The following is a 14,614-nucleotide window of genomic DNA, read 5'->3' as shown; positions in this document are numbered from 1 at the left end:
CTAAATAATAAAAAATCAAACTAATATATTGTTTAACCAATAACGAAATGATGCGCGAATAGATTATTTATTAAATATGCAATTTGCAAGTAACAAAATAAACAGATACATAATGAGACTAGTTTCTAGTATTCTTCTTACAGACACCCCATCTATCATATCCAAATAACCCTGCGATAGTTAAACCCAATCCAAAAATTTGTCTAACATTCAATTGAGCTTCCCAAATCAAAGCGACAGATATTATAACAATACGTTTCATGATGTTCGCAACAGAATAGTTCACAGGACTTATCATACCAATTAATTGGAAGGCCAATAAAGCCTGAATGAAATGAGTTACACAATGTAGTAATATTAATAAAAATAGTTCAATGTTTAGATCTAGATAAAAATTGTTTTCTTTCATTAACTCAGAGGTAATAAACGCCGGCATGGTCAACATAGTTCCCATGATAGAACAATAGAATAGAATTGTTAGTTTATCTAACTGGTTGGGAGAAAATGATATCCTCTTCAAATCAGTTGAAGAAACTGAGCTGATTGAGGAGGAAGAAGAAGAGGAAGAAAGTATTCCAGGGGATTTTTTAACTGTTAAAATACCTTTAGCAAAAATATTCTGAGAGACAAATATTAACATCGACAAAAAAGCATATATGAGGCCTTTCAAATTTTGTAAACTGGACTCGTTATTTTCACTTTTATTTTGTAAAGAACCCTTCCAACATGTAGTCATAACACCACAGATTAATAATAATAATGTACAATACACCATTGTATTGTATTGTTTTTTATGCACAAATCTATAATAAACAACGGTGATAATGGGCGATAATGCTTTGATGGAATGAACTAACGAGACAGGAATGAGGGATGTTGACTTATGGGAGGTAATATGACCAAGGAATTGAAAAATGCCCATTGGGAATGTTGTAGCTAATGCTAGTTTGGTTGGTTTTAGAAATGAGTCCCATATTGAATCTCTAAAGCTACCATCCAAATAATTCGGTAAAACACCATCAGGGAATGACTTTAAAGCTTTATTGATTTGTGAATTTTTATATGTTGGTGAATGGAAATAATTTGCCAATATAACAAATGATAAACTTATTGATGAAACTAAAGCAAATTGCATTATAGTTAGTACAACTGCGTGTGGGAATCTTTTTAAAATGGCCTTGGATATATTGCTACATATGGAAGATATAATATACCATGATGCACAAAGTAAACTGATTTTTGAGTTTCGAATTTCTAAGATCTTCCCAAGGTTCTGATTAATTAACGATGTTTTAACTTGAAACTCTTTCAACACTGAAGTATATATTGGAACATCGGTGACTGTATTTAAACCTCCGTGAGATGCCCTTCTTTGGTTGTAAATGGGAGAAGGATTTGGAAGTTGAAACGATAAATTCTCAACAGGTGTAATATCTACCGTGGAAACAAGGTTGTTTAAGGACGGCCTCCTATGTTTTTCAGTAACAACTTCTGTATAACGCATGCCTGAAGTGAATTAGAGGTATTATATGGGTCCTGGTCGAAATATTGAATGTCTGGTGGCTATTGTTGACTCAACGATGATTGCATCTTTATTGCGCTAATGCTTTTATATATATAATCTGTTTCAAATGAATAGTTGAACTTTCAATTCATCTATAAACCCAGCTCATCGCAACAAATGGGGTTTTGTTTCTTTTTTCATGGTCTTGATCAAAATAGGAATGAGTGGATGTCCCAATTGAGAACACGAGATTCGATTGATGACATTAGTTCCACGTACTTTTCTTCAGTATCAAAACTTGACATGTTCTGGAGAAGGAATATATCCGTTTTGGACAGATGCTTTCCGAATTGGACATGACGCGAACTGTCAACTTAAGATACTGAGATATATGCCTCGATTTGGAATGTCAGTTAGCTTACAGCAATTGAAGAATCCAGACGGATGTGTCTCATTGAGATGGCTGTTGAAGAAGTGTCAATAGCTACGAAGCGAACAGTAATTTACAAGTCAAGATCGCCAAGTGATTGGAAACTTCCATTGTGAGAAGAATAGTATCCTCTGGATGATTCTGCTATTCTAATAGCTTCGCTTTGAACTATATAATAGTAGATATCAATTAAATAATATTTTTATATGTATTATTTGTTACTACTTATTACTATTTTACATTATGAATAACCGTTTTCTGTAGTAGGTACAGTTTCGGCGTTTATGAGAAGGTTATTTTTATGAATAAAACCAAAAATTAAACCTTAATAGAGGTAGGACCTAGAAAATAAAAATGTGACATGCTAAAATCTTGGTATTTTTTTATTGATTGTTGAGTTTGATCTCATATCAATTGACTTTCTTATTTCTTTTCCTTCTTGCTTTTTTTGTCCTTCTTGTCCTTCTTGTCCTTCTTCTCTTTCTTTTCTTTCTTCTCTTTTTTCTCCTTCTTATCTTTCTTCTCCTTCTTAGATTTCTTTTCCTTCTTTTCTTCTTCTTCTTCATCCTCTCTTTTTCTCTTCTTATCCTTCTTTTCTTCCTTTACTTCTTCTTCATCATCAGAATCAGATGAATCAGAGGTAGCATTAGCAGCATCGGCATCAGCATTATAAGCTCTAGCTTCTGTTATTTCAACCTTCTTAGCTTCGCGTACAACCTTTGGTGTAGTTCTTAGGTCTCTACCTTCAATTTGTGATAATCTGCTTTCAACCTTGGCTCGGGCTTCTAAACCAATGTCACCAGAATCATCTCTATCTTCAGCTAATGCATCATAACGTAAGGAGACAGCAGCTTTAGCAGCTAAGACTCTGGCAATCTTACCCTTGTTCTTACCTGTAGCTTGACCAACTAAGGAAGCATGGTATAATAAACCGTACTTTGGAGTATCATGTTTAGTCTTTAAGGCTCTAAATAAGGCTTTTTCGGCACCTAAAATTTGAATAGTAGAAGCTGGGGATTTGGCTAAGGAAATTAAAGAACCAGAGTGAGCAATTAATCTAGCACCGACTAGTTCACCGACTAACTGGGTCAAATTTGGAGCAATAGCCTTCATTCTGGCTGATAAGTAGTTGGATAATTGTTCTCTGTAAGCGGCAAATTCAACAATTTGGTCAGCTAAAGCCTTGATATTGTCTAAATCAACTGGAGTAATTTCAGTACCCATGGAAACTTCAGCAGCAGTCTTAACACGTTCTTCAATTTCTTCTGGTAAGATTTCACTCATATCGGTTTCAGAAGCCTTGGATCTAATACCCATGGTTAAAATAATTCTAGCATAAGCAACAGAATCGACAACAATCTTTGCCAATTCTGGGAAATGCCAACCGTACCATTCCTTAACTCTCATGGCGTAGGTGTTTAATTCTTTGTCTAAATCATCTAATAAAGCAATGGCTTGGATAATCATAACATCAACTTTATCAGCGGAGAACTTTAACTTATGACGACCAATGGAATGAGCTAAACCTAATGACATTTTGCTTAAATCAGAATCAGTTAAACCTGGTAATAACTCTGGTAAATATTCTTTAACAGCTCTGTATATATCTAAAGTCACGGCATCAGAAACGACGTTAAAGTTTAAACCTAATTTATTAATGGAATTAGCTAACTTGGTTTCGCTAACAACTAAAGTAGATTTCTTATCTTTCTTAATATCTTCTAATAACTTTTGTAATTGAGAAGAAACTTTACCTTCAATGATGGCATTGGATTCTTCTAAAGCATTGGCAGCAGAGCTAAACTTGGAGAAAGCAGCAATTTTAAACTCTTTTAAAACTTTGTCTGAAGTATCTAAATCTTGAATCAAAGTAGATGATTTGTAGATTTTTTTATCAGAGGCCTTCAATAAAGCATAACCTGCAGAGGTTTCAGTTAACACGTATGCCATTTTACAGAGTTCGATTATAGGTTGATGTCTAGCGGTGGCTTTACTTTTCAGGAATAGTAGTACCTTAACTAACAATTTTAATATACGTTTAAACATCTAATTCTTTAATACTGTATACAAATTTTATTCGATGATGAAAAAAATTTTCCATCCATCGTTTCCGCCTTTGAAGCTTTTGTGAATCACGTGATATTAAAATATTTAATAAGTTGGAATTAACTTAACCAATATATTTACTAAACCTTAACGAACTACCCCAGTATAAGAAACAGGTATGAGATGCTTCTACCAATGTTACGGATCAAGAACTGTCATACAACAGAGCTTATGCGCTGTTGTATGATTCGGAGACAAATATCAGAAGATTCGAACAATAAGTTTTAGTTATATATAACATGTTACTTAGATGGTAATATTTAATGAGAGATAAAATTTTAAATTATGTTTTTATAAAATGACATCTAAAGATACTTAGTAAAAAGTAGATGGTCTCTTGTAGGAAAAAGTCTTGGTAGACTTTTGGACTCTGTGTGGTAATGGGAATTTTAGATCCTTGGTCAAGAATTGCTTAACGTATGGTCTCTTGACATCAGCGGTCTTCTCAATTTCAGAAACCTTTAAGATGTGAATAGATCTAAATCTGGCTCTGTGTCTGGCAGCCATGTCGGAGTATAAGGTTTCGACAGCAGCGACTCTAGAGACGTCTCTGACTTCCTTGTACATGTTGTGGGTACCGGATCTGGAGTCGTATCTAACCCAGACAGCGAAGTTCTTGACCTTGGTTGGATGAGCTTCGGAGATTTCGTTAACAGAAACAACTTCACCAGAAGCCTTCTTAACCTTGTGCAACTTTTGTAAGAAGTACCAGTAACGAGACTTAGCAACAACAGTGTTTGGAGCAAAGATTCTCATTCTGAACAACTTTGGTTCTGGAACAGACTCAGTTGGCAAACGACGGCCAATGACTTGGTATTCTTTTAAATGAGCCACTAGAAGTGAAGGAAATCGAATCAAAAAAATTCGATAATATATGTTAGTAAAAAAGTCATGGATATTTCATGCTCAAAATTCGTTGAAATCGATACATGTAGAATTAAAAAAATGCATTGGACAGTATAGCACGTTGATGATGTGTTGACTCGTATTAATGTTCACCAAACTTAGACGTGCACAGTAAGGGTGTCCATTGATATATAATTGATGGCTTCGTCTATGCAAAAGTCAGCGCTATATTACAGTACTAGAACCTGTTCGTTATTCAAACCGTTGTCCTTGTCCAATTGCATTATAACAAATATGCTTAACCATTCAAAGTAAAATCAGCCATCTATCAATTTCCATTTACATTGAAATCACTAAACTTTCAAACCATAGTGTATACTTCCTCAAACTAATGTCTTATCAGCACGGCAATACATTGACACTCGTCAGCTCTTGTTATACATTTTGTAATTCCACAAGTATCAATCTTAAACGTTTCAAACACCACTTAGTATACGCAATTTACTCACTTTTTAGGTACTTGGTTTCCTTCTCAACAAGCTAGGAAGAATTGTATAAAGTATAACAAGAAATTAAGAACTTACTTAAATATAACCTATTAAAGAAATCGTAATACGAAATTGAATCTAAATATTCACATAATGTAATACATTCAAATTGCACTACTCTCTACAATAATATGGAAAAGAATTGAACAAAAAAGCATAATAAATTATTATTCAAAAAAATTTCAACTTTACAATACTATACTATTATTATTAACATTATGAGTAGAGAAAGAGTAGAAGAGTTCCAACAATAAATGATTCTATATAACAGTGAATAAACGTTTAACATAAGTTCTATGAGAGGTTACCCGTCAGGCTGTTAGAACAATTAGATTGTATAGTTTGAAGGCCTATTCCAAACTAAAACATTTTGTTCAAACTTAGCTCAGGGAAACCTCTCTCAAAGCATTCACTGAATAATTAATTGCATATAATTATTTGCGTTTACATTGCAATGGTTATTGATAATGAAATTAGAGCGGGAAAGAGAGAGGGAGAGGAAGAATCTAACGCACTGTAATAAATGTTGCGATGAGATGAAAAATTGAAATTATCCAAACATTTCCAAAAATCAATGAATTTTGTGTTATAGATAGTTTATCTGCGTCGCGTCCATGCCATGCGAGAATATCTCTGAGCTTTTGTGATTTCAAGTGGGTGTGTATTTCGCTTTTGACAGAAAATTGAAAATTGAAAAACAATTAAAAACAAAACTGAAATATGCGGTGTGTACGGGTGTACCTCGCAGTCACTCGAAATCCCATTTTTCACTTTTTTTCTGCCTGGAAGAGAAGGTCGGTCTCTAGGACCCCCAATGGTATAGACGTCTTGGAACCTCGCAACGCATACGTACTGGGTGAGCTTCAAACATCATACGGTCCTACACGAACCATGTGCACACGTGCGTGCATTCATGCATCTACAAATCCTGCCTGACACTACCAAAATGACCATGTGTATATCGCTCGGGTTGGAAGACAGTCCCATTGCAACAACGACAACTAACGTGTAGTTCCTGCTTGTTGTAATCGCTACCTGCATTTTCCAATTTGATATTCACCAGGAGCGCGTCAGTTCGTTCACGGCCTGCACCAGCCAATCGCAGCACCGCAAACAATAACCCACTACAAATAAAGCACCAACTGTACGCCTTATTAGGAAATCGGTAAATATGCTACATAGCAAAAATTTTGCGATACATATTCAGACTTTTTTCCCTTTTATACCCAGATTCGTTTACCGCAGATTCACACATATATATTGTTTTCAGTACAATATGCGGTCGAAATAACTTAGAGAACGTAAATAGCGCCTGGTGATTAGGATTGTTCCGTGTACACCTCTGATAACAAGCCCAAGAACAGACTACCCATTCATTTTATGGATCTTTTAATATAAGCTACTATGTCGAATAATCCAGTAGGATTTGAGGTGCGTATAGAAAACAGGTCATATATACTCGAAATGTCGAATCAAAAACAAAGGTATTCCATTCTTGATAATAACTGTATGAAACAACTGGAGAATCGGTCTGTTATGCAGATGAGGTGTTGACTGCTGGCAGATCCGAACTCTTCAAACTGATATCTGTTTCACAAGGTATTCTTTTTTCAATCAATATATATCTATATATATATGTGTATGTGGGCATCTGTATATATATGTGTGTATTTGTGTATTATACCGACTGAAATAACATAGTGTGTCGGTGAATGCTCTTGTAGTCATTGCAGATTCTTGGTACTACTTCCTACATCATTTTAAAGAACTTAACACGGCTAAGTAACGCTTAGAAACATTTCCCCAAGATTTTGCTATTGAAAAGTTAGCATATTAACTATACCTTAGAATATTATTGTTTTGCTTGGATAAGAAAATGAAATACGATTTTGAACCTGTGGTTCAGATGAAATCATCCACACCACTCTCAAAAATAAGGAAATCCAATACTATTCCTAACGCACCTTTGAAAGCTTGCAAAGTCCATGGCTTGATGAAATTACAACTGGAGCAAGGGACGGATTTGGTATCGACACCGTGTAAGAAATCGTCTCGGTTGAATAAGGACTTACTCGCTGGTAGAGCCATCACGAGACAAACTATAATCGTTTCCCATTCGCATGATATCAAAGCACTATTGAATCCTGATATTTCAGAAATTTCACAAACGAATTTAGATGAAGTCAGTGATGACGACACTATAAGTCTCCCGGACAATGAAGTTAATATATTTGATAATGCTCCGTACTGTATCCCAAAGGAAAGAATTGTTAGTCCATTGAGTGACATAGAGGACGATGAGAAAGAAAGTTTGAAAACGTTATACGATAGCTTGTCTCGTAACTCAAATAGACTATATCGAACCGAAAAAAATATACTGAGAGGCCTAACTTCAGAATCAGAATATACGTTAACAAAAGACAATATAGCGTCGCATAACTGTGATGGGGATGGTACGTTTGAACAATTTGAACAAGAATATAAAAAACATTATCCACAACATAGAAACCCAAATATCCGTACAAAACCATTATTATTATATCCAAAGGAACATTTGAATCTTTTGGTAACGTCATCTAGGGGTTCAGTTGACGATGCCACAATATTTGCAACTGAAGTTAATTCAGTTACTAGATTTGGTAAGGGGACGTCAGATGACCAAATGTTACCTATGATTACAAATGAATTACAAAAGATTTCAATACCGGTACTAACTTCATTAGAAGAAAGGAAAAATATGATAAAAAATAAATATCATATCGAGGAACAATATGAACAACAATATTTCGGAAATAGTTATTCTGTATGTGATAATATTGACGATCAGGAATCGGAATCTGCTATTATTAGAGGCTATAGATTCGAACATGATCAATGTAACAATAATACAAATGTAACAGTGAGAAAGGAAAAGCACATAAGGTGGACGAATTAAAGATATATTAAGGGAGACGCGCTTAAAACTTAAATGGTATGTATAATAATTTAAATTTATAAAAGTAAATACATAGCGTGATGTCTGATCTAGACATTGTAGCTAAAGATTAAAATAAATTGGCTAATGAATAATGACAAAAAATCTAAGCTAACTCTATTCAAAGAAATAATGTAAGACGTTAATGTATAATATTTTTTGTCCATATAAATGTATAAAACCAGTTTATATATTTGCTAGAATATATTGAATGAATTCAAAATGATATTTTAATCTATTTTGGTAAGCAATCATCAGTATTACAATTGGATAAATTATCCACCAAACAATTAGATTGATCTTGAGTGGAGCCGTAACGGTTCTGTGATGGCCTAATGACGTCTTGGGTTCCATTAGTGATTTCTAAGGCAGTCGACGATTCAGTTGAAGAACCTGCCAATATGGAGAATTTTTTATTTTGATCCGCTGTGATTGATGAATTTATAAATTCTGGCTGTACAGTAGCGGAGTGAATGTTGTAGTTATGAAATACGTTTCTTATGAGTTTTGCAATTGACGTAAAATTCTCAGGTGTAGCATCTACTTTAACATGAACGGAGGCAATGAAAAGTGATTCGGTTAAGTTCCAAATATGGAAATCATGGACGGAGACAACGCCTGGAATGGCTAAAATATCAGTTTGAACACTTTGAGAAGCAATTGTAGATGGAGTAGCTTGTAACAAAATTTTGGAAGCCTTCCTTGATAACGGCATCGCTGATGAAAAGATAATGACAGTAATTACTAATGAAACTAAAGGATCAGCATAAAATCTCCAAGAATAGTCAGTTTTCCAAATGAATAGTGCAGCAACGATAACACCAATATTACCCAATGCATCGCCAAGAACATGTAAAAATACACCTTGCATGTTCATTGAGCCATGTGAATGGCCTATATGAGTATTTGATCTTTGCTCCAAATGGGCATTGTGATTATTATTTGTTCCAGCCAACAAGTGAGAGGCTTCATTATCAACAATAACTTGAGGAATAACATTAGTGATAGATCCAGAAGAAGAAGGTGTCTCTTCTGGAGTAGGAGAAAGTGAATGCGAATGAGAATGTTCAGTTGGTTGAGAAGTTGCGTGAGAATGCGACGATTCATCATGTAGTTCACCATAATCTTCCAGATCATCATGGCTGTCTCCATGTGAGTGAGAATGTGCACCATGTCCTACATCGTGGAAAAGGAATAAACCTATTATATTGGAAGCTAACCCTGCAGCACCAACGCTTAGTACTAGATATGGATTTCCTATTTCTTGAGGTTCAAATAATCTTTGTATAGCTTCAATAAATATACTAACACATAAGGCAATTAAAAACACTGAGTTAATCAAAGCGCCCAAGATTTCAGCTCTTTTCCAGCCATAAGTGTATTTTTCATCTGGTTTTCTTGTTTTAGCAACATTAACTGCCCATAATGCTACAATTAATGAAAATATATCATTTAACATGTGAAATGAATCGGCAACTAAAGCTAATGAATGGGTCATATACCCAATTATCAATTCCAAAAGGAAAAAACAGAATCAATAACTAGCAATGAAATGATCCTTATCTCCTTACCTGATAACATCGTTCCCTTAATGTATATGTGTATCTATGTGTATGCAACTTGTTTTTTTTATCTTATTTGGATAATTATTCTATCAAAAAAGAATGATTATAGATGAGAAAGAAACTTTATGGAAGAAAGAGAAATAAATATCAATCAAATTTGAAATAACATCCAGATATGTAATATAAGATTGGTCTTCAAAAATCCTGTTTATTATTTTTTACTTTATTATTTCACCAAAAAAAAAGCAAAATGATCCTTTTCAAATGTATTAATAGCTATATTAATTAATTAAATAATTAATTTATGTATAATTGATGTGTGAAGTAATTCTTATATGGTTGATTAATAAGCTAGTTCTACATATATCTATATATCCACATATCTATATATATATCTCGAAAACATTTACCTATATTACCATATTATAATCGGGTGTACAAGAATATTTGTTTCTGGGATCGGGTAATCGTTAACCGGCTTTCATATTTTCACGTTTTTGTCTCAAGTTGCCGGGTAACTATCAACCCATTTCGAAATTGTTTTAACATATTACCCTCCTTAGACTCACTTACCGTTTTATATATTTGTCGACTTTAACCTTTTGTTACCCAGAGATGTAAACCCAACCCATTACCATATCAAAACATAAAAATCATAAGCTGGAAAGCGAGAAAGATATACACTGTGTAAGATTACAGTTGCAAATCATTAGATACACAGTTTACTATATACATTATTTGATTACATAATAAACACACATGCATACATATATATATATATTACTTTAATATCATTCGCTAACGTCATTTAAAGAAATCCCAGACGTCACAAATTCCTTAAATGACAGACCAGAAACAAAACACAAACAACACCCCATTTCTGATCTCTATTCATCGATTACCCCAAAATTCTAGTTTATTTCCTATTTAGGTATTACTCCACTTTTAAGATTATTCTTTCTTTTATTTTTTTTGTTGAATATCTTTTTGTATGCAGATTTTAAAGCTATTGTTTTAACCTGCTCCCCTAAATTCAGTTTTGTGTCAGCATGTAATTAAAATTAATATTTAAAAAACAACAACATTGGTGAGTTAAAACACGGAAATCAAGATTATACTGACATATAAATAGACGTTAAAATATTAGTAAGGTATTCATTTCTTGTCTATTCTAAATCTGTCTTTGCTTTAGCCGCCGATATATTTATACACATTTATATTTCAGTTTTGTTGCTGGTTAGTAAATTTGTGTATTCTATGGTCTATCATTGAAGGTAAATATCAACCCTAGAATAGTTAAGTGGTTATAGAAGCATATAAATTGTACACAAAGGTGATCATCAATTAATTTTATTAACATCTTTTTCAGTATAGTTTACTTTTTTCATTTTTCATTTTTTTTAAAATATTGCCTGATTGTTTTAATCTTTTCTTTTTAATAAACTTCAGATAATCTCTGAAGTAAGTCATTTTCTAATTAGTACCGTTGTTTATTTTTGTTGCGCTTTGTTAGTTTTTATTTCCCTACCAAAAAATAATCCAAGGGAGAATAATTCTGAAGCTCAAGCAAAAAAAAAAACAATATCCAAGAAAATATAGTTTAATTATATAGGACCGCAGGGTTCCTGCTTTATTTTTCTGTCCTTTTTGTTTTGAACAAACTTTCGAGAAATCACCCAAAGCAAAGAAAGAAGAAAGCGGTGATCTTGCTCCTCATCGATAAATATACTATTGATATTTGTCAGTGTAACTGTGTTCATCTTTTTTTTTGAACTACATCGCGTTAGGAAACTTGTATTGTTTTAGCGTTTTCTTTTTTGTTTGCATATGAAGACAGCAACAAAGCACGGAAAATCATACAATACATAAAACAATCCAAGATTGACAGTTTTCTATCACAGCGTTGTCTCCTTCAAATTCAAAAATAAACAATACTTTCTGCGCACTTATTTCCTTTTGATTTTCTGTTTATTTTTTTTGTTCAATTAGTTGCGCATTGATTGATTGTCTGTATTATTTTTATTTTCATTAATTTGAAATTATATTTATAGTATTCAAAAATTGAATCAAATTGTTTTCAATTACAGATTTAACGTTCTTTTTCATTACCTGTTTGATTTTTTATACTGGTATATTAATGTTAAAACCATTTTTAATTGTCAATAATAGTAAAAAAAGAAAAAAAAGAAGAGAAACAACGATACTGTTACTAAACCTACCTCGCATTCACAAGCTTCTGAAAATTTTAAAAGTGACTGCAAGAAGACAATTAATAATATCAATACTAACAATCGTTCCAATTCACTAAAAATGTATTCAGTCGAAATTGATAAACCTGCTAATGAGCATGAAACTGCTATTAGAAGAAATGTTGATGCCAAAAATGGTTTAGTTACTATTCCAGTTGGTATGAAGTGTACCACAGTTTATGAATTTGCTGTCGAAAGATTCAACCAAATTGCAAACAAAGATGCAATGGGTTGGAGAGATGTTATTGAAATTCATGAAGAAGAAAAGATAATCGTCAAGAAGGTTGATGGTAAAGATACCGAAGTTAAAAAAACTTGGAATTATTTCGAATTATCAGGCTATAAATATAATAAATATAGCGAATTACTAACTATATTCGAGACTTTGGGTAAAGGTTTGCTTAAGATAGGTTTAAGATCATCAATAGACGATACTATTGAAGCTGACAAAATACATATTTACGCTTCCACCTCTCATAAATGGATGAAGATCTTTTTAGCTGCTCAATCTCAGAATTTACCAGTTGTTACCGCATATGATACCTTAGGTGAAAAAGGTTTGATTCATTCAATGAAACAAACAAATTCAAAGGCAATGTTTACTGATAATGCATTACTAAAATCGTTAGTTAATCCATTAGCGGAAGCTACCAACTTAAAATATTTGATTTATTCCGACACCATAGATCCAAACGATAAGAGATTTGGAGGTAAATTATACAATGAAGCAAACGAAGCATTGGAAGAGTTGAAAAAAATCAGACCAGATGTCCAGTTTTATTCATTTGATGAAATTATGGAGTTTGGTTCAAACATTCCAAATGATACCACAGAATTTGAATTTATTAGACCAAAGCCAGAAGATTTGTCTTGTATTATGTACACCTCAGGTTCTACTGGCGATCCAAAGGGTGTTGTATTGAAGCATAAAACTGTTATTGCTTCCTTAGGAGGTTGCGGTGTCAACACTGCTTTTGTTGGCGAGACCGACAGAATTATTGCATTCTTGCCATTAGCCCATATTTTTGAATTAACTTTCGAATTACTTGTATTTCTATGGGGTGCAACAATTGGTTACGCTAATGTTAAAACATTAACAACTGCATCTGTTCGCAATTGTCAAGGTGATTTACAAGAATTCAAACCAACAGTAATGGTCGCAGTTGCTGCTGTATGGGAATCAGTTAAAAAAGGTATTTTACAACAAGTCTCCAACTTACCTTTTATAACCCAAAAAATTTTCTGGGGTGCATACAAAGCCAAGTCAACCATGAATAATTATCATATCCCTGGTGGTAATGCTCTAGGTAACCTTGTATTTAAAAAGATCAAACAAGCGACTGGTGGTAACTTAAGATTTGTTTTAAATGGTGGTTCTCCAGTTTCTTTAGAAACTCAAACTTTCATCACTAATTTGATTTGTCCAATGTTGATTGGTTATGGTTTAACTGAAACTAATGCATCTGGTGCCATTTTGAGACCAAAGAACTTTGAATTAGGTGTTACTGGTGATATCGTGTGTGGTATTGAGGTAAAACTAGTTGACGTAGAAGAATTAGGATATTTTGCCAAGAAAAATCAAGGTGAATTATGGATCAGAGGTGACCCTGTTACGCCAGAATATTATAAGAACCCAGAAGAAACAAAGAACGCTTTTACAGAAGACGGTTGGTTTAAAACTGGTGATATTGCGGAATTTACTCCAAAAGGTTTCTTGAACATCATTGACAGAAAGAAAAATTTAGTTAAAACTTTAAACGGTGAATATATTGCATTGGAGAAACTAGAATCTATATATAGATCAAACCAATATGTGGCAAACATTTGTGTTTACGCTGATATTACTAAAGTTAAACCAATTGCTATTATCGTTCCAAATCTACCTCCATTAACGACATTGGCTAAAAAGTTAGGAATTTTAAAGGGTAACGAAGACATCGAATCCTACCTAAACAACAAACAATTAGTCAAGGCCGCTTATGATGACATTATTAAAACAGGTAGGGCTGCTGGTCTTGTTGGTATTGAAATGTTACAAGGTATTGTTTTTTTTGATGGTGAGTGGACTCCACAAAACGGTTTTGTTACTTCTGCTCAAAAATTAAAGAGAAAACTAATTTTAGAGACTGTTCAAAAGCAAGTTGATAAAGTTTACGCATCTTCTTCATAAATTTAGTCGTTGTTACTTTAGAATTATTTTTGTAAATTTTTTAAGAAGTAAATAAAAGTTATCGCATTAATCATATATTTTAGTAATTTTTTGTCACCTTATTTTCCTTCCTCAACTATAATATATGTTTAATTACTTGAATATTCGGTATTTACAATATTATATAACAAATCCTACAAGAAGTAACAAGTAATTATATTTATTAAAACAATTACATAATAC

General features: G+C 33.1%; 6 protein-coding genes across 6 annotated transcripts; 2 read left to right on the top strand and 4 right to left on the bottom strand.

Moving 5' to 3' along the window:
- Positions 1 to 118: 118 nt before the first annotated feature.
- SLY41 (Sly41p) lies at positions 119 to 1,504 on the bottom strand (the record flags this gene model as incomplete). Its single annotated transcript, XM_003686958.1, has 1 exon — positions 119 to 1,504. One exon carries the CDS (start codon positions 1,502 to 1,504, stop codon positions 119 to 121), a length of 1,386 nt encoding a protein of 461 aa, XP_003687006.1.
- An 853-nt stretch (positions 1,505 to 2,357) lies between these two features.
- TPHA0I00650 (NOP5/NOP56 family protein) lies at positions 2,358 to 3,980 on the bottom strand (the record flags this gene model as incomplete). Its single annotated transcript, XM_003686957.1, has 1 exon — positions 2,358 to 3,980. One exon carries the CDS (start codon positions 3,978 to 3,980, stop codon positions 2,358 to 2,360), a length of 1,623 nt encoding a protein of 540 aa, XP_003687005.1.
- Positions 3,981 to 4,355: 375 nt separating this feature from the next.
- TPHA0I00640 (60S ribosomal protein eL20) lies at positions 4,356 to 4,796 on the bottom strand (the record flags this gene model as incomplete). Its single annotated transcript, XM_003686956.1, has 1 exon — positions 4,356 to 4,796. The coding sequence occupies one exon, from the start codon at positions 4,794 to 4,796 to the stop codon at positions 4,356 to 4,358; it is 441 nt and encodes a 146-aa protein (XP_003687004.1).
- Positions 4,797 to 7,310: 2,514 nt separating this feature from the next.
- TPHA0I00630 (uncharacterized protein) lies at positions 7,311 to 8,369 on the top strand (the record flags this gene model as incomplete). Its single annotated transcript, XM_003686955.1, has 1 exon — positions 7,311 to 8,369. The coding sequence occupies one exon, from the start codon at positions 7,311 to 7,313 to the stop codon at positions 8,367 to 8,369; it is 1,059 nt and encodes a 352-aa protein (XP_003687003.1).
- A 274-nt stretch (positions 8,370 to 8,643) lies between these two features.
- On the bottom strand, positions 8,644 to 9,906 carry TPHA0I00620 (cation diffusion facilitator family transporter; the record flags this gene model as incomplete). The annotated part of the gene is made up of 1 exon (XM_003686954.1): positions 8,644 to 9,906. One exon carries the CDS (start codon positions 9,904 to 9,906, stop codon positions 8,644 to 8,646), a length of 1,263 nt encoding a protein of 420 aa, XP_003687002.1.
- Positions 9,907 to 12,283: 2,377 nt separating this feature from the next.
- On the top strand, positions 12,284 to 14,392 carry TPHA0I00610 (uncharacterized protein; the record flags this gene model as incomplete). The annotated part of the gene is made up of 1 exon (XM_003686953.1): positions 12,284 to 14,392. The coding sequence occupies one exon, from the start codon at positions 12,284 to 12,286 to the stop codon at positions 14,390 to 14,392; it is 2,109 nt and encodes a 702-aa protein (XP_003687001.1).
- Positions 14,393 to 14,614: the final 222 nt, after the last annotated feature.

The sequence above is a fragment of the Tetrapisispora phaffii genome, chromosome 9 (assembly GCF_000236905.1).
Source record: "Tetrapisispora phaffii CBS 4417 chromosome 9, complete genome".
NCBI lineage: Eukaryota > Fungi > Ascomycota > Saccharomycetes > Saccharomycetales > Saccharomycetaceae > Tetrapisispora > Tetrapisispora phaffii.
Note: the sequence above shows the minus strand (reverse complement) of the source record. Positions and strands in the feature narration are given on the sequence as shown.